General features: G+C 51.7%; 1 protein-coding gene across 1 annotated transcript; it reads right to left on the bottom strand.

Moving 5' to 3' along the window:
• Positions 1 to 3647: 3647 nt before the first annotated feature.
• Positions 3648 to 6025, bottom strand: LOC123765937 (E3 ubiquitin-protein ligase TRIM21-like). Its single transcript, XM_069337350.1, has 3 exons — positions 5999 to 6025; positions 5145 to 5846; positions 3648 to 3767 (listed from the first exon to the last, which is right to left on the bottom strand). Exons 1-3 carry the CDS (start codon positions 6023 to 6025, stop codon positions 3648 to 3650), a joined length of 849 nt encoding a protein of 282 aa, XP_069193451.1.
• Between the last annotated feature and the right edge of the window lie 13306 nt (positions 6026 to 19331).

Genomic DNA, 19331 nt, shown 5'->3' with positions numbered 1-19331 from the left:
TCAGCCCCATTATCATATGTGGACAGTGTCAGCCCAATTATCATCTGTGGACAGTGTCAGCCCCATTATCACCTGTGGTCACCATCAGCTCCATTATCACCTGTGGTCAGTGTCAGCCCCATTATCACCTGTGGACAGTGTCAGCCCCATTATCACCAGTGGACAGTGTCAGCCCCATTATCACCTGTGGTCAGTGTCAGCCCCATTATCACCTGTGGACAGTGTCAGCCCCATTATCACCTGTGGACAGTGTCAGCCCCATTATCACCTTTGGACAGTGTCAGCCCCATTATCAACCGTGGGCAGTGTCAGCCCCATTATCACCTGTGGGCAGTGTCAGCCCCATTATCACCAGTGGGCAGTGTCAGCCCCATTATCACCTGTGGTCAGTGTCAGCCACATTATCACCTGTGGTCAGTGTCAGCCCCATTATCACCTGTGGTCAGTGTTAGCCCCATTATCACTTGTGGACAGTGTGAGCCCCATTATCACCAGTGGGCAGTGTCAGCCCCATTATCACCTGTGGTCAGTGTCAGCCCCATTATCACCAGTGGGCAGTGTCAGCCCCATTATCACCAGTTGGCAGTGGCAGCCCCATTATCACCAGTTGGCAGTGTCAGCCCAATTTTCACCTGTGGACAGTGTCAGCGTCATTATCCAGCCCGCCTCTACTGGCAATGGGATGTTGCTGGACCTGTAGCTCAAGCCCTTCCTCTACTGGCAGGGGGTTGGTGCTGGACCTGTAGCTCCAGCCCCCTCTACTGGCAGGGGGGTTGGTGCTAGACCTGTAGCTCCAGCCCCCTCTATTGGCAAGGGGTTGGTGCTGGTCCTGTAGCTCCAGCCCCTCTCTACTAGCAGGGGGTTGGTGTTAAACCTGAAGCTCCAGCCCCCCTCTACTGGCAGGGGGTTGGTGCTGGACCTGTAGCTCCAGCCCCCTCTACTGGCAGGGGGGTTGGTGCTAGACCTGTAGCTCCAGCCCCCTCTATTGGCAAGGGGTTGGTGCTGGACCTGTAGCTCCAGCCCCTCTCTACTAGCAGGGGGTTGGTGTTAAACCTGAAGCTCCAGCCCCCCTCTACTGGCAGGGGATGATGGTGCTGGACCAGTAGCTCCAGCCTCCCTCTACTGGCAGGGGGTTGGTGCTGGACCTGTAGCTCCAACCCCCCCCCCCCCCCCTCTACTGGCAGGAGAGATGGTGCTGAACCTGTAGTCCCAGGCCCCTTCTACTGGCAGGGGGTTGGTGCTGGACTTGTAGCTCCAGCCCCCCTCTACTGGCAAGGGGGTGGTGATGGTCCTTTAGCTCCAGCCCCCCTCTACTGGCAGGGGGTTGGTGATGGACCTGTAGCTCAAGCCCTTCCTCTACTGGCAGGGGGTTGATGCTGGACCTGTAGCTCAAGCCTTTCCTCTACTGGCAGGGGGTTGGTGCTGGACCTGTAGCTCAAGCCCTTCCTCTACTGGCAGGGGGTTGGTGCTGGACCTGTAGCTAAAGCCCTTCCTCTACTGGCAGGGGGTTGGTGCTGGACCTGTAGCTCAAGCCCTTCCTCTACTGGCAGGGGGTTGGTGCTGGACCTATAGATCAAGCCCCCCATCTACTGGCCGGGGGGTATGGTGCTGGACCTGTAGCTCCAGCCCCCCTCTAATGGCAAGGGGATGGTACTGGACCTGTAGCTCCAGCCCCCCTCAACTGGCAGGGGGGATTGGTGCTGGACATGTAGCTCCAGCCCCCCTCTACTGGCAGGGGGTTGGTTCAGGACCTGTAGTTCGAGACCCCTCTCTATTGGAAGGGGGGTTGGTGCAAGACTTGTAGCTCCACCCCCCCCCCCCTCTACTGGCAGGGGGTTGGTGTTAAACCTACAGCTCCAGCCCCCCTCTACTGGCAAGGGGTTGGTGCTGGACCTGAAGCTCAAGCCGCCTTCTACTGTCAGCGGGTTGGTGCTGGACCTGTAGCTCCAGCCCCCCTCTACTGGCAGGGGGTTGGTGCTGGACATGTTGCTCCAGCCCCCTCTACTGGCAAGGGGATGGTACTGGACCTGTAGCTCCAGCCCCCCTCTACTGGCAGCGGGTTGGTGCTGGACCTGTAGCTCCAGCCCCCCTCAACTGGCAGGGGGGATTGGTGCTGGACATGTAGCTCCAGCCCCCCTCTACTGGCAGGGGGTTGGTTCAGGACCTGTAGTTCGAGACCCCTCTCTATTGGAAGGGGGGTTGGTGCAAGACTTGTAGTTCCACCCCCCCCCCCCCTCTACTGGCAGGGGGTTGGTGTTAAACCTACAGCTCCAGCCCCCCTCTACTGGCAAGGGGTTGGTGCTGGACCTGAAGCTCAAGCCGCCTTCTACTGTCAGCGGGTTGGTGCTGGACCTGTAGCTCCAGCCCCCCTCTACTGGCAGGGGGTTGGTGCTGGACATGTAGCTCCAGCCCCCCTCTACTGGCAAGGGGATGGTACTGGACCTGTAGCTCCAGCCCCCCTCTACTGGCAGGGGGTTGGTGTTAAACCTACAGCTCCAGCCCCCCTCTACTGGCAAGGGGTTGGTGCTGGACCTGAAGCTCAAGCCGCCTTCTACTGTCAGCGGGTTGGTGCTGGACCTGTAGCTCCAGCCCCCCTCTACTGGCAGGGGGTTGGTGCTGGACCTGTAGCTCCAGCCCCCCTCTACTGGCAAGGGGATGGTACTGGACCAGTGGCTCCAGCCACCCTCTACTGGCAGGGGGTTGGTTCAGGACTTGTTGCTCCAGCCCCCCTCTACTGGCAGGGGGTTGGTGCTGAACCTGTAGCTCCAGCCCCCCTCTACTGACAGGGGGTTGGTTCTGGACCTGTAGCTCCAGCCCCCCTTCTACTGGCAGGGGGTTGGTGTTACATCTGTAGCTCCAGCCCTCTCTAGTGGCAGGGGGTTGGTGCTGGACCTGTAGTTCCAGGGCCCTTCTGCTGACAAGGGTTGGTGCTGGACCTGTAGCCCCAGCCCCCCTCTACTGGTAGGGGGTTGGTGCTGGACCTGTAGCTCCAGCCTCCTTCTACTGGCAGAGGGTTGGTGCTGAACCTGTAGCTCCAGCATCCCTCTACTGGCAGGGGGTTGGTGCTGAACCTGTAGCTCCAGCATCCCTCTACTGGCAGGGGGTTGGTGATGGACCTGTAGCTCCAGCCCCCTTCTACTGGCAGGGGGTTTGTGCTGGACTTGTAGCTCCAGCCCCCTACTACTGGCAGGGGGTTGGTGCTGGACCTGTAGCTCCAGCCCCCTACTACTGGCAGGGGGTTGGTGCTGGACTTGTAGCTCCAGCAACCCTCTTCTGGCAGGTGGTTGGTACTGGACCAATAGCTCCAGCCTCCCTCTACTGGCCGGTGGTTGGTGCTGGATCTGTAGTTCCAGCCCCCTTCTACTGGCAGGTGGTTGGTGCTGGCATTGTTCAGAAATTTGTTGACAGTTTCAAGGCTTCAGTCTCTTCGAAGCCAGCATTGGTCTGTTTATTTTCAATGTTCTCCTGGATGCTTTCCCGGTAGGTTGGTGGAGTGTCATCCGCTCTCTGTGCCTCTGTGATGGGGGGCCCCAGGATCCCGGTTTCAATAGAGGATCACAGGCTTAATCTTCACGCAGGACAGAAATGGTCCCATGTTTCCTTTCACCTGATGTCTGTTCACTTACCAGAATATATTTATCCAGGAGTTAAACAACTATTTTAGATCGTATGTTAAGGAAAGTCAGTAGTAGAACTTGGGGAACCTCGATAAACCTAAGAACAAACTTCCTCTCCTTGAAATGCAACTCAATATCTTGTGATATGACCTATGAGAAAAATAAAAAACTTACTGTTAATTGCTTCTGGGGGATCTTTCCAGTGATTTCCTGAACTTTATTCATGATGCTGGAGGCTGAGTCTCCCAGGTGTACAGGGTCAGCTGTGGCACCTGTCTCTGTGGTCATCATCTCCAGGGCCTCCCTGATGGTCTCCTGCACCTGTCATTACCAACACAAACATTAATGGTGGAGGCTGAGTCTCCCAGGTGTACGGGGTCAGCTGTGGCACCTGTCTCTGTGGTCATCATCTCCAGGGCCTCCCTGATGGTCTCCTGCACCTGTCATTACCAACACAAACATTAATGGTGGAGGCTGAGTCTCCCAGGTGTACGGGGTCAGCTGTGGCACCTGTCTCTGTGGTCATCATCTCCAGGGCCTCCCTGATGGTCTCCTGCACCTGTCATTACCAACACAAACATTAATGGTGGAGGCTGAGTCTCCCAGGTGTACGGGGTCAGCTGTGGCACCTGCCTCTGTGGTCATCATCTCCAGGGCCTCCCCGATGGTCTCCTGCACCTGTCATTACCAACACAAACATTAATGGTGGAGGCTGAGTCTCCCAGGTGTGCGGGGTCAGCTGTGGCACCTGTCTCTGACAGGTGTTGGTAATGACACCTGTCATTACCAACATAAACATTAATAGTGGAACCTGGACTATAAAGATGCATATGGCCGAGTAAAGTAACTGGACTATAATGAAGCATCAGGCTCTGAGTAAAGTAGCTGGACTATAATGAAGCATCAGGCCCTGAGTAAAGTAACTGGACTATAATAAAGCATCAGGCCCTGAGTAAAATAACTGGACTATAATGAAGCATCAGGCCCTGAGTAAAGTAAATGGACTATAATGTAGCATCAGGCTCTGAGTAAAGTAGCTGGACTATAATGAAGCATCAGGCATTAAGTAAAGTAACTGGATTATAATGAAGCATCAGGCTCTGATTAAAGTAACTGGACTATAATGAAGCATCAGGCATTAAGTAAAGTAACTGGATTATAATGAAGCATCAGGCTCTGAGTAAAGTAACTGGACTATAATGAAGCATCAGGCTCTGACTGAGTAAAGTAACTGGATTATAATGAAGCATCAGGCTCTGAGTAAAGTACTGAACTATAATGAAGCATCAGACTGAGTAAAGTAATTTGACAACATAAGTAATTTTGTTTCTCTACACTGACCACAGTGTAGAGAAACACCAAGATGACAGTTGACTTTATTAATAAAAATGTTTCAGGTGTTAGAGTAAAAAGTTTGTTATATATAAAGTCTACTCTCATCTTGATGTGTCTCCATGTCAAAAGTGTTTATATAGAGGCAATAGTACACTCAGTTGGGTGAGAACAATGTGACCTTCAGCAACGTACCTTCACTGAGGTGTGGACAGTCTTGACATCTGGGAAGAGTTCCTGGCACTTCTTGAGCCAATTTTCTACCTCCATGTTGCATTGGTCAACTTCATTGATGGTCATGAATACTTCCTGTGCTGTGTTGACTGTCTCGAGGCTCCCCAACATGGCCTGCAGCTGAATCTTCCCTTCCTCTCCTTGTGTTGTCATATCCACCACACTGGTATCCTCCAGTTCCAAGAGCTTCATTGCTGACTTATTCTGCTCCACCAGAGCATAGAGTCTGTCCTGGAGCTGGAGGTGGTGAGTCTTCCAGTCCCCCAGCTGCCCCCGGTACTCCCCCAGCTGGGACAGTACCTCTTCACAGCTAGTAATGAGGCTGCTGATGCTGCTCTTCTGCTCCTCCACAATGGAATGTAACTTTTTGCTGATTCCTCTTGCAGGAGCTTTAATGGGTTTTGCTGTTAACGTTTTCTCTGGTACAACCTCGATACCTTTTAGTTTTCTGATAAGGGCCTCCATACCATAATTAATTGGGAACTGAGTAGCAGCTGTGGCAGTGTGCTGGGCACGGCAGCTGGGGCAGGTCAGCTGCCCATTCTTGATAGCATTGTCAATACACTGGGAGCAGAATGTGTGGCCGCAAGGCAGATTGCAAGGCCGTAGCTGATTGTCATCATAATCGTTAAAACACACTGAACATTCCTCTGGGTTGTTATCCTGTGGAAAAAATATTTGGTTAAGCTAGAAGAATTTACAACAAAAAGTAATATTACAGTACTGTGCTGTATGTACCAATACAAATTACATAATATATACATAATTTCTTTGTACAGAGGAGCCTCGGTGTTTGCACTGCTTATAATTCGCACTTTTCGGTACTCAGACGCTGTGTTCATGTTCGGTATTCGTCTGTTTGCTCGGCATTCAGATGTAAACACGCGTCCCCTGATGCATCAGTTTCACCATAGATGTTGTTCAGTGCACAACCTACTACACTTTTCTCTTGGATATTTTTTATATTCTTATTGTAAATAAGTCACCATGACACCTATGAAAGTTTGTGATATGAGCCAAGCAAAAAGAAAAACGGTTAGAATCATGATACAGATGAAGAAAGAACTCACAGCTAAATATGAGAGTGGTACCTGAGTGTCAGCTCTTGTTACAGAGTTTGTTGTGCCTAAATCTAGTTCTCTATTAAAAGAAATGTGCGCAAAATGAGGGAAAGTGTAAACCTTTTCTTGAAATCATCACCTTGACAAACTGTGTTACAAATCTGTTGAATGACAATGCTATGTCTCACTTTAAAAACATTTTAATGCACAGGCAAAAACAATCATCCTTGGACAAGTTTCTTGTAAGGAAAACATTCAGTGAGTGTATTGAGGGAAACAGAAAAGAGAAAGAACATCAGAAGCACAACTTCCAGAAGTTTTAATGTTAGGGAACTCCCCTGCCACAGAACATCTCTCTTCCTCTGCCTCACTAGTTTCCACATATGCCATCAACTCTCTGAAGTACAGGTAAAGTGTAGTGTGTTAGCATTTATTCCATTTAATTATTGTATAACTATACAGTATTTATTTTTGTGGTTTGAAACTGATTAATCCAATATACATTATTCCTTATTAGCTATACTTGGCCACACGTTACTGTGGCTCAACAACGCATGTGCGTTGTTGAGCCACAGCAACCTTTCCCTGTCTCCCAGTCCTCCCCACCATTCCCCAGTCCCCTCATCCTCCCAACCATTCCTCACTCCCCCGTCCCCTCGTCCTCCTAACCATCTCTCACTCCCTCGTCAACTCATCCTCCCTACCATTCTCCATTCCCCGGTCCCCCTCGTCCCCACCGTCTCCAACTCCTCCGTCTCCTCGTCCTTCCCACCATTACCCCCTCCTCAGTCCCCCTCACCATACCCCCACTCCCGTCCCCTCGTCCTCTCCACCATTCCCCACTCCCTCATCCGATACATTCCCAAATGATCTGATGTTCCCATTAGAAAATTGGGAACATCAAATGATCTGATGTTCCCATCACTGAAATATAAGAAAAACAGTTAAAAAAATTAAAAATAATGAAAAAAAAATCTATACTCACAAAATTTACGGTATGATAAAAACACAGCTCAATTCCAACTCCATGTCACACAAAAGACACTCTGTAGACACTCGATTATCCGTGATTCAAATATCCGGAAAACCCCCTTATACGGCCAAAATCGTGACCGGATAAAGTTATCTCAATATCCGGCCAAAATGTCCTTAGGAGCCGGAAAATCTGGGCCGGTTAACTTGCTGCCTATGTTGCAATATCCGGACAGTCAGCCGGACAAGGAGTGAATTGTTCGGATATGAAAGCCAGGCCGCGGGCCGTACCATATTAATCCCGTACAGCTGTGGCGCGAGGCGCATGGTGTAGGAGGGGGTGGGGTGGGTGGGTGGGTTGTGTCGGGAGAGAGGGGAGCGTTGGGAGGGATAACCTGGGGGGCTAAGGGGGATGTGGAGCGGCCTATACACTACGGTACAGTAATTACCACTAATTTTTAGAACAATTCATCATAGCCAAAAACAAAAGAAATACTTGAATACTAAATATTTTTTCCAGTGTTCTGACATCAATTTTCATGTTACGTCTTTTGTTTTGGCATCAAATTGTGGGCAATCTAAAGGTGCTCATTTTGAAACCACGCCCAGACTGATCAGTTAAAATTTAAATTTTTACCAAATATTTTAATGGATGATTTCAGACCGCGTCATCCGAGACGGCCCAGGAGAAAAACGGATGTCACTGGAAAGCGACATCGGAGCACGAAAGTGATATTATATTATTAATACACTCACCAACACAGGTTAGTGACAACTGTTATGAGCCACCAGTCCCTCATAATATCCACCTCACCCAGTATGAGAGTTATAGTATTCCATACTTATACCATGTGTGGACTGGCTTATAACCCATTATAAGTAATGGGTAGTAATGGATTTATAAGTCAGGTTCTCCAGACAACAGTATCAACAAAAACTCCATGATTTGCTCATCATCAGCTCTACTGAACTGCCTGAAGAACAAGGTCAAAACTGTTCGAGTGTAGCCCATCAACTGATTACATCAGAGATAAACTTTAATGATACTATTAAATCTATCAGAATAGATAAAAACAATCACCACAGCACCAGGCAGATGCTCACTAAACTAGCTTATCCCAATGATAAGTAAGACCTCATTCAATCAGCTACACATATAAAACATAAGAACATAATAACGAAGGCAACTGCAGAAGGCCTATTGGCCCATACGAGGCAGCTCCTATTTATAATCACCCAATCACACTCATATACATGTCCAGCCCACGCTTGAAACAATCGAGGAGCCCCACCTCCACCACGTTATGCGGCAATTGGTTCCACAAATCAACAACCCTGTTACTGAACCAGTATTTACCCAAGTCTTTCCTAAATCTAAACTTATCCAATTTATACCCATTGTTTTGTGTTCTGTCTTGTGTTGATACTTTTAATACCCTATTAATAACCCCTTTGTTATGTCCATTCATCCACTTGTGAACCTCTATCATGTCACCCCTAACTCTTCGCCTTTCCAGTCAATGCAACTTAAGCTTTGTTAATCTTTCTTCATATGAAAGATTTCTAATTTCGGGAATAAACTTAGTCATCCTACGCTGGACATGTTCAAGTGAATTTATATTCATTCTGTAGTATGGCGACCAAAACTGAACTGTATAATCTAAATGGGGCCTAACCAGAGCAAGATATAGCTGAAGAACCGAACCAAGTGTCTTCTTACTAACGCTGCGATTAATAAATCCCAGTGTCCTATTCGCCTTATTATGAACATTCATGCATTGATCCTTTTGTTTTAAATTCTTACTAATCATAACTCCCAGATCCCTTTCGCAATCTCAACACCATCTAGCTCGTATCTTGTAACTCTATCATCATTACCTAACCTCAGAACTTTACATTTATCAGCATTAAACTGCATCTACCAATCTTTTGACCATTTCAAAACCCTATTTAGATCAACTTGAAGTGATAGTGAGTTTTCTTCGTGTTAATTTCCCTACCGATTTTTGTATCATCAGCAAATTGGCAGATATTGCTACTCAAACCTGGATCTAAATCATTTATATATATTATAAACAACAGAGGTCCCAGGACAGAGCCCTGAGGCACCCCACTAACAACATTATCCCACTCTGACTTAACCCCATTTATACTAACTCTCTGTTTCCTTTGGAATAGCCATGCCCTAATCCAGCTTAATATAGCACCCCCAATACCATGAGCTTCTATTATTTTATTCAGTCTTTCATGTGGCACTGTATCAAAAGCTTTGCTAAAGTCAAGGTACACAACATCGCAATCCTTACCACTATCAACCAATCTTTATATTAATGAGTGTCTTACCAAGCAGCGTTGATCCTCCTCTACAGACTGCATCATATTATATTAATGAGTGCCTTACCAAGCAGCGTTGATCCTCCTCTACAGACTGCATCATATTATATTAATGAGTGCCTTACCAAGCAGCGTTGATCCTCCTCTACAGACTGCATCATATTATATTAATGAGTGCCTTACCAAGCAGCGTTGATCCTCCTCTACAGACTGCATCATATTATATTAATGAGCGCCTTACCAAGCAGCGTTGATCCTCCTCTACAGACAGCATCGAGCGCCTTACCAAGCAGCGTTGATCCTCCTCTACAGACTGCATCATATTATATTAATGAGTGCCTTACCAAGCAGCGTTGATCCTCCTCTACAGACTGCATCATATTATATTAATGAGCGCCTTACCAAGCAGCGTTGATCCTCCTCTACAGACAGCATCATATTATATTAATGAGCGCCTTACCAAGCAGCGTTGATCCTCCTCTACAGACTGCATCATATTATATTAATGAGCGCCTTACCAAGCAGCGTTGATCCTCCTCTACAGACTGCATCATATTATATTAATGAGCGCCTTACCAAGCAGCGTTGATCCTCCTCTACAGACAGCATCATATTATATTAATGAGTGCCTTACCAAGCAGCGTTGATCCTCCTCTACAGACTGCATCATATTATATTAATGAGTGCCTTACCAAGCAGCGTTGATCCTCCTCTACAGACTGCATCATATTATATTAATGAGCGCCTTACCAAGCAGCGTTGATCCTCCTCTACAGACAGCATCATATTATATTAATGAGCGCCTTACCAAGCAGCGTTGATCCTCCTCTACAGACAGCATCATATTATATTAATGAGCGCCTTACCAAGCAGCGTTGATCCTCCTCTACAGACAGCATCATATTATATTAATGAGCGCCTTACCAAGCAGCGTTGATCCTCCTCTACAGACAGCATCATATTATATTAATGAGTGCCTTACCAAGCAGCGTTGATCCTCCTTTACAGACAGCATCATATTCACAAACAAAACCCAAATCTTATCAAGCAGTGCTACACCAGGAATGGAACAATCATTGCTAAGAAAGAACAGGCCAAAGACATGAAATAAAAAGTGTCCAACAATTACTGGCTTTCTTTGTTAATTGTGACAGAACTGGAAGCCAGCAAACTTTCAATGTTATTGTTGAGAGTAACACATGAGTGACCAAGCCTTACTGAGAGTAACACATGAGTGACCAAGCCTTACTGAGAGTAACACATGAGTGACCAAGCCTTACTGAGAGTAACACATCAGTGACCAAGCCTTACTGAGAGTAACACATCAGTGACCAAGCCTTACTGAGAGTAACACATCAGTGACCAAGCCTTACTGAGAGTAACACATCAGTGACCAAGCCTTACTGAGAGTAACACATCAGTGACCAAGCCTTACTGAGAGTAACATGAGTGACCAAGCCTTGAGGAAGGTGATGTGAACCCTGTGTAGCTGCGTGAACCCTGTGTAGCTGCGTGAACCCTGTGTAGCTGCGTGAACCCTGTGTAGCCGCGTGAACCCTGTGTAGCTGCGTGAACCCTGTGTAGCTGCGTGAACCCTGTGTAGCTGCGTGAACCCTGTGTAGCTGCGTGAACCCTGTGTAGCCGCGTGAACCCTGTGTAGCTGCGTGAACCCTGTGTAGCTGCGTGAACCCTGTGTAGCCGCGTGAACCCTGTGTAGCCGTGTGAACCCTGTGTAGCCGCGTGAACCCTGTGTAGCTGCGTGAACCCTGTGTAGCTGCGTGAACCCTGTGTAGCCCCGTGAACCCTGTGTAGCCGCGTGAACCCTGTGTAGCTGCGTGAACCCTGTGTAGCTGCGTGAACCCTGTGTAGCTGCGTGAACCCTGTGTAGCCGCGTGAACCCTGTGTAGCTGCGTGAACCCTGTGTAGCCCCGTGAACCCTGTGTAGCTGCGTGAACCCTGTGTAGCCGCGTGAACCCTGTGTAGCTGCGTGAACCCTGTGTAGCTGCGTGAACCCTGTGTAGCTGCGTGAACCCTGTGTAGCCCCGTGAACCCTGTGTAGCTGCGTGAACCCTGTGTAGCTGCGTGAACCCTGTGTAGCCCCGTGAACCCTGTGTAGCCGCGTGAACCCTGTGTAGCTGCGTGAACCCTGTGTAGCTGCGTGAACCCTGTGTAGCTGCGTGAACCCTGTGTAGCCGCGTGAACCCTGTGTAGCCCCGTGAACCCTGTGTAGCTGCGTGAACCCTGTGTAGCCGCGTGAACCCTGTGTAGCTGCGTGAACCCTGTGTAGCCGCGTGAACCCTGTGTAGCTGCGTGAACCCTGTGTAGCCCCGTGAACCCTGTGTAGCCGCGTGAACCCTGTGTAGCTGCGTGAACCCTGTGTAGCCCCGTGAACCCTGTGTAGCCCCGTGAACCCTGTGTAGCCCCGTGAACCCTGTGTAGCCGCGTGAACCCTGTGTAGCCGCGTGAACCCTGTGTAGCTGCGTGAACCCTGTGTAGCCGCGTGAACCCTGTGTAGCTGCGTGAACCCTGTGTAGCTGCGTGAACCCTGTGTAGCTGCGTGAACCCTGTGTAGCTGCGTGAACCCTGTGTAGCTGCGTGAACCCTGTGTAGCTGCGTGAACCCTGTGTAGCTGCGTGAACCCTGTGTAGCCGCGTGAACCCTGTGTAGCTGCGTGAACCCTGTGTAGCCGCGTGAACCCTGTGTAGCCGCGTGAACCCTGTGTAGCTGCGTGAACCCTGTGTAGCCCCGTGAACCCTGTGTAGCTGCGTGAACCCTGTGTAGCTGCGTGAACCCTGTGTAGCTGCGTGAACCCTGTGTAGCTGCGTGAACCCTGTGTAGCCGCGTGAACCCTGTGTAGCTGCGTGAACCCTGTGTAGCCGCGTGAACCCTGTGTAGCCGCGTGAACCCTGTGTAGCTGCGTGAACCCTGTGTAGCCGCGTGAACCCTGTGTAGCCGCGTGAACCCTGTGTAGCTGCGTGAACCCTGTGTAGCTGCGTGAACCCTGTGTAGCTGCGTGAACCCTGTGTAGCTGCGTGAACCCTGTGTAGCCGCGTGAACCCTGTGTAGCTGCGTGAACCCTGTGTAGCCGCGTGAACCCTGTGTAGCTGCGTGAACCCTGTGTAGCCGCGTGAACCCTGTGTAGCTGCGTGAACCCTGTGTAGCTGCGTGAACCCTGTGTAGCTGCGTGAACCCTGTGTAGCTGCGTGAACCCTGTGTAGCTGCGTGAACCCTGTGTAGCTGCGTGAACCCTGTGTAGCTGCGTGAACCCTGTGTAGCCCCGTGAACCCTGTGTAGCCGCGTGAACCCTGTGTAGCTGCGTGAACCCTGTGTAGCCCCGTGAACCCTGTGTAGCCGTGTGAACCCTGTGTAGCCGCGTGAACCCTGTGTAGCTGCGTGAACCCTGTGTAGCTGCGTGAACCCTGTGTAGCCCCGTGAACCCTGTGTAGCTGCGTGAACCCTGTGTAGCCGCGTGAACCCTGTGTAGCCGCGTGAACCCTGTGTAGCCGCGTGAACCCTGTGTTTAATACTTTTAAATCTTACACGGTACTTCAACATGTATATATACAATGTACGATGTGCAGACTGTTAGACCAAAAGTGTATACAAACAATTTGTGATGTTAAAGGGTCAAGGTGCTATGTGCAGTTCAGAGGGTTAATACGCTCACAATCACTGGTTATTGACATCATAATAAACACACACACTGGTAGTACAGTAAGAATAAAATTGTCCTTACCATCATTAATGGGCAGAAGTTGTGTTGGCTATCGTCCTGGGTAGCCGAGCAGAGACTGGAAGCAGTATTACCTATTAAGGCAAAATAAAACAAATTTAAGGTTTCTATGACTAAATTTCTCCCACCAAAACATAGTAAATGTTTAGAAAAATTAAAAACGAAATTTTAGGTATTGTACTTTGAGCGGAAGTTGAGAGTGTGAGCAAGTTTAAGAAGAGCTGGTAGGAGTAAGGAGGGTGGGTAGGAGTAAGGAGGGTGGGCAGGAGTAAGGAGGGTGGGCAGGAGTAAGGAGGGTGGGCAGGAGTAAGGAGGGTGGGCAGGAGTAAGGAGGGTGGGCAGGAGTAAGGAGGGTGGGCAGGAGTAAGGAGGGTGGGGCAGGAGTAAGGAGGGTGGGCAGAAGTAAGGAGGGTGGGCAGGAGTAAGGAGGGTGGGCAGGAGTAAGGAGGGTGGGGCAGGAGTAAAGAGGGTGGGGCAGGAGTAAAGAGGGTGGGCAGAAGTAAGGAGGGTGGGCAGGAGTAAGGAGGGTGGGCAGGAGTAAGGAGGATGGGGCAGGAGTAAGGAGGGTGGGCAGAAGTAAGGAGGGTGGGCAGAAGTAAGGAGGGTGGGGCAGGAGTAAGGAGGGTGGGGCAGTAGTAAGGAGGGTGGGCAGAAGTAAGGAGGGTGGGCAGAAGTAAGGAGGGTGGGCAGGAGTAAGGAGGGTGGGCAGGAGTAAGGAGGGTGGGGCAGGAGTAAGGAGGGTGGGCAGAAGTAAGGAGGGTGGACAGGAGTAAGGAGGGTGGGCAGGAGTAAGGAGGGTGGGGCAGGAGTAAGGAGGGTGGGGCAGGAGTAAGGAGGGTGGGCAGGAGTAAGGAGGGTGGGGCAGGAGTAAGGAGGGTGGGGCAGGAGTAAGGAGGGTGGGCAGGAGTAAGGAGGGTGGGCAGGAGTAAGGAGGGTGGGCAGGAGTAAGGAGGGTGGGGCAGGAGTAAGGAGGGTGGGCAGAAGTAAGGAGGGTGGGCAGGAGTAAGGAGGGTGGGAAGGAGTAAGGAGGGTGGGGCAGGAGTAAGGAGGGTGGGGCAGGAGTAAGGAGGGTGGGCAGAAGTAAGGAGGGTGGGCAGGAGTAAGGAGGGTGGGCAGGAGTAAGGAGGGTGGACATAAGTAAGGAGGGTGGGCAGGAGTAAGGAGGGTGGGCAGGAGTAAGGAGGGTGGGCAGGAGTAAGGAGGGTGGGCAGGAGTAAGGAGGGTGGGCAGGAGTAAGGAGGGTGGGCAGGAGTAAGGAGGGTGGACAGAAGTAAGGAGGGTGGGCAGGAGTAAGGAGGGTGGGCAGGAGTAAGGAGGGTGGGCAGGAGTAAGGAGGGTGGGCAGAAGTAAGGAGGGTGGGCAGGAGTAAGGAGGGTGGGCAGGAGTAAGGAGGGTGGGCAGGAGTAAGGAGGGTGGGCAGGAGTAAGGAGGGTGGGCAGGAGTAAGGAGGGTGGACAGAAGTAAGGAGGGTGGGCAGGAGTAAGGAGGGTGGGCAGGAATAAGGAGGGTGGGCAGAAGTAAGGAGGGTGGGCAGGAGTAAGGAGGGTGGGCAGGAGTAAGGAGGGTGGGCAGGAGTAAGGAGGATGGGGCAGGAGTAAGGAGGGTGGGCAGAAGTAAGGAGGGTGGGCAGAAGTAAGGAGGGTGGGGCAGGAGTAAGGAGGGTGGGGCAGGAGTAAGGAGGGTGGGCAGAAGTAAGGAGGGTGGGCAGAAGTAAGGAGGGTGGGCAGGAGTAAGGAGGGTGGGCAGGAGTAAGGAGGGTGGGGCAGGAGTAAGGAGGGTGGGCAGAAGTAAGGAGGGTGGACAGGAGTAAGGAGGGTGGGCAGAAGTAAGGAGGGTGGGGCAGGAGTAAGGAGGGTGGGCAGGAGTAAGGAGGGTGGGGCAGGAGTAAGGAGGGTGGGGCAGGAGTAAGGAGGGTGGGCAGGAGTAAGGAGGGTGGACAGAAGTAAGGAGGGTGGGCAGAAGTAAGGAGGGTGGACAGAAGTAAGGAGGGTGGGGCAGGAGTAAGGAGGGTGGGCAAGAGTAAGGAGGGTGGGCAGGAGTAAGGAGGGTGGGCAGGAGTAAGGAGGGTGGGCAGGAGTAAGGAGGGTGGGGCGAGAGTAAGGAGGGTGGGCAGGAGTAAGGAGGGTGGACAGGAGTAAGGAGGGTGGGCAGGAGTAAGGAGGGTGGGCAGAAGTAAGGAGGGTGGACAGAAGTAAGGAGGGTGGGGCAGGAGTAAGGAGGGTGGGGCAGGAGTAAGGAGGGTGGGCAGGAGTAAGGAGGGTGGGGCAGGAGTAAGGAGGATGGGGCAGGAGTAAGGAGGGTGGGCAGGAGTAAGGAGGTTGGGCAGGAGTAAGGAGGGTGGGCAGGAGTAAGGAGGGTGGGCAGAAGTAAGGAGGGTGGACAGAAGTAAGGAGGGTGGGGCAGAAGTAAGGAGGGTGGGGCAGGAGTAAGGAGGGTGGGCAGGAGTAAGGAGGGTGGTGCAGGAGTAAGGAGGGTGGGGCAGGAGTAAGGAGGGTGGGCAGGAGTAAGGAGGGTGGGCAGGAGTAAGGAGGGTGGGCAGGAGTAAGGAGGGTGGGGCAGGAGTAAGGAGGGTGGGCAGAAGTAAGGAGGGTGGGCAGGAGTAAGGAGGGTGGGCAGGAGTAAGGAGGGTGGGGCAGGAGTAAGGAGGGTGGGGCAGGAGTAAGGAGGGTGGGCAGAAGTAAGGAGGGTGGGCAGGAGTAAGGAGGGTGGGCAGGAGTAAGGAGGGTGGGCAGGAGTAAGGAGGGTGGGCAGGAGTAAGGAGGGTGGGCAGGAGTAAGGAGGGTGGGCAGGAGTAAGGAGGGTGGGCAGGAGTAAGGAGGGTGGGCAGGAGTAAGGAGGGTGGGGCAGGAGTAAGGAGGGTGGGCAGAAGTAAGGAGGGTGGACAGGAGTAAGGAGGGTGGGCAGAAGTAAGGAGGGTGGGGCAGGAGTAAGGAGGGTGGGCAGGAGTAAGGAGGGTGGGCAGGAGTAAGGAGGGTGGGGCAGGAGTAAGGAGGGTGGGGCAGGAGTAAGGAGGGTGGGCAGGAGTAAGGACGGTGGACAGAAGTAAGGAGGGTGGGCAGAAGTAAGGAGGGTGGACAGAAGTAAGGAGGGTGGGGCAGGAGTAAGGAGAGTGGGCAGGAGTAAGGAGGGTGGGGCAGAAGTAAGGAGGGTGGGGCAGGAGTAAGGAGGGTGGGCAGGAGTAAGGAGGGTGGGGCAGGAGTAAGGAGGGTGGGGCAGAAGTAAGGAGGGTGGGCAGGAGTAAGGAGGGTGGGCAGGAGTAAGGAGGGTGGGCAGGAGTAAGGAGGGTGGGGCAGGAGTAAGGAGGGTGGGCAGAAGTAAGGAGGGTGGGCAGGAGTAAGGAGGGTGGGCAGGAGTAAGGAGGGTGGGGCAGGAGTAAGGAGGGTGGGCAGGAGTAAGGAGGGTGGGGCAGGAGTAAGGAGGGTGGGGCAGGAGTAAGGAGGGTGGGCAGGAGTAAGGAGGGTGGGGCAGGAGTAAGGAGGGTGGGGCAGGAGTAAGGAGGGTGGGCAGGAGTAAGGAGGGTGGGCAGGAGTAAGGAGGGTGGGGCAGGAGTAAGGAGGGTGGGCAGAAGTAAGGAGGGTGGGCAGGAGTAAGGAGGGTGGGCAGGAGTAAGGAGGGTGGGGCAGGAGTAAGGAGGGTGGACAGGAGTAAGGAGGGTGGGCAGGAGTAAGGAGGGTGGACAGGAGTAAGGAGGGTGGGGCAGGAGTAAGGAGGGTGGGGCAGGAGTAAGAAGGGTGGGCAGGAGTAAGGAGGGTGGGCAAGAGTAAGGAGGGTGGGCAGGAGTAAGGAGGGTGGGCAGGAGTAAGGAGGGTGGGCAGGAGTAAGGAGGGTGGGCAGGAGTAAGGAGGGTGGGCAGGAGTAAGGAGGGTGGGGCGAGAGTAAGGAGGGTGGGCAGGAGTAAGGAGGGTGGACAGGAGTAAGGAGGGTGGGCAGGAGTAAGGAGGGTGGGCAGAAGTAAGGAGGGTGGACAGAAGTAAGGAGGGTGGGGCAGGAGTAAGGAGGGTGGGGCAGGAGTAAGGAGGGTGGGCAGGAGTAAGGAGGGTGGACAGGAGTAAGGAGGGTGGGCAGGAGTAAGGAGGGTGGGCAGAAGTAAGGAGGGTGGACAGAAGTAAGGAGGGTGGGGCAGGAGTAAGGAGGGTGGGGCAGGAGTAAGGAGGGTGGGCAGGAGTAAGGAGGGTGGGGCAGAAGTAAGGAGGGTGGACAGAAGTAAGGAGGGTGGACAGGAGTAAGGAGGGTGGGCAGGAGTAAGGAGGGTGGGGCAGGAGTGAGGAGGGTGGGCAGAAGTAAGGAGGGTGGGCAGGAGTAAGGAGGGTGGGCAGGAGTAAGGAGGGTGGGCAGGAGTAAGGAGGGTGGGCAGGAGTAAGGAGGGTGGGCAGGAGTAAGGAGGGTGGGCAAGAGTAAGGAGGGTGGACCGAAGTAAGGAGGGTGGGGCAGGAGTAAGGAGGGTGGGCAGGAGTAAGGAGGGTGGGCAGGAGTAAGGAGGGTGGGCAGGAGTAAGGAGGGTGGGCAGGAGTAAGGAGGGTGGACAGAAGTAAGGAGGGTGGGGCAGGAGTAAGGAGGGTGGGGCAGGAGAAAGGAGGGTGGGGCAGGAGTAAGGAGGGTGGGTGTTGTAATCCACAAGTTAGTAGGAATTATTAGCTAGAGGATCATTACTACAACACTTAACGAATGATGATTGAAAGTACATGTAAGTAGACAGACTATGGATCACATATCTAAGAAAGGTCAATGGATTAAGACCAAAGCTGTTTAGCCAAATTAATAATTCCGGGAAAGAGGAATTATTCTTCGTCAGGCTTCTAGGAACAAGGTTACCGCTCTAGGGATAAGGTTAATCGGATTATACCTTCCTCAAGAGGCGTGGTGAAATGATTGAGGCCATGGTTGGCTGGAGTCAGTCTGATTGTGGGAGTTGAACTAGCAAGGCCTTTGGATCCCCGTTTGCGGCAGCAGCGAAGTGTAGCAGATAGCTATGCGAGAGCCTGTTGTGATCTTAGTGACCAAGTTAAGTCTGCAGTATGTGAGTATTGAATGTAAGACTAACCGGGTGTGGAGCGTTGTAGTAATCATTCCGTATTAGGGACTTAGGCGGAAGTTACGAGTGTGGGTGGTGATCGCGGAGGTCAAGTGGTCTATGGGTATTGGAAGTGTATTGACCTAATAGAGTATGTTAATATATTATTATTTGTCAGAGTCTATTCTTTGTAATTAAATGACAAAACACGACGGCCTTTAAATACCTTCCATATGTTCATTCATTGTGTTCCAGTACAAACCTAGTGGTATGCCTCAAGGGTCTGGTGTGTGTAGGAGTACACGGTGGTAGTAACGGTTGCTGAGGCAAGGTGTTATGTGTTGGGTATTCGCTGTGTTCGGAATGAACCGGGGTTCAGCGTCACGACATGTTTGGTGGCAGCGCAAACAGGTTTTGGAACACTGTGCGAGATGAAGGAAGTGTGGTTCTGGTTTAGTTGGTGAGGGAATGTTCGGGAAATGGTAGACGTCGGGTTGTGGTGAGAATGGGGGTTACTAGACGGAGGAAAGAAGGGTCAGGTGAGACCAGGGCAGAGGAGTTAGTTAATTAAAGGGACTAGGCCATTGTCTTGCACATGTGGGGTTTATTTCTTTCTTTCCAGATTCCTGCAACGAGAGACGGCTAAGAGGCAAGTCTGGACCACTGAAGCATCGGGATCCAAAACAAGTGCAGTGTTCGTAGTGCGGATTATACAGTGTTCGTAGTGTGGATTATACAGTGTTCGCAGTGCGGATTATACAGCGTGGCGAGGTAAACTAGCGCGGGTGAATGTGGGCCAGCGTAGGCCATGTGCGGGCCAAGCGATGGGTGGGCCAAGCGAGCCGCACCTTGGAGCTTGTTTTATATCGTTGGTAAGGCGGAAATAGTGAGAAACCGTTGCTAAGGTGAAATTAATCGTGTAAACTACGTAATTTAAAGTTAATTAAATTTCATGTAACGTGTAAATCGAATATTTTAAGGATAATGAAATATTACCTAAAGTACTGTGCGAGTTCCGGCGTTGTCAGGTGTAGATA

This window comes from Procambarus clarkii, chromosome 37 (assembly GCF_040958095.1).
Source record: "Procambarus clarkii isolate CNS0578487 chromosome 37, FALCON_Pclarkii_2.0, whole genome shotgun sequence".
NCBI lineage: Eukaryota > Metazoa > Arthropoda > Malacostraca > Decapoda > Cambaridae > Procambarus > Procambarus clarkii.
The sequence above is the reverse complement of the archived record's forward strand: the minus strand, read 5'-3'. Positions and strand labels throughout refer to the sequence as shown.

What these genes read in the sequence shown, in the direction of transcription:
- LOC123765937 (XM_069337350.1), bottom strand. Translation starts at nt 6,025, where the DNA reads ATGAACACAGCGTCTGAGTACCGAAAA. An exon ending in CAGCGTCTGAGTACCGAAAA is followed by an intron (nt 5,847 to 5,998) that starts GTGCGAATTATA and finishes TTTTTTCCACAG; the next exon opens with GATAACAACCCAGAGGAATG. An exon ending in CTGTCCACACCTCAGTGAAG is followed by an intron (nt 3,768 to 5,144) that starts GTACGTTGCTGA and finishes TTTTTCTCATAG; the next exon opens with GTCATATCACAAGATATTGA.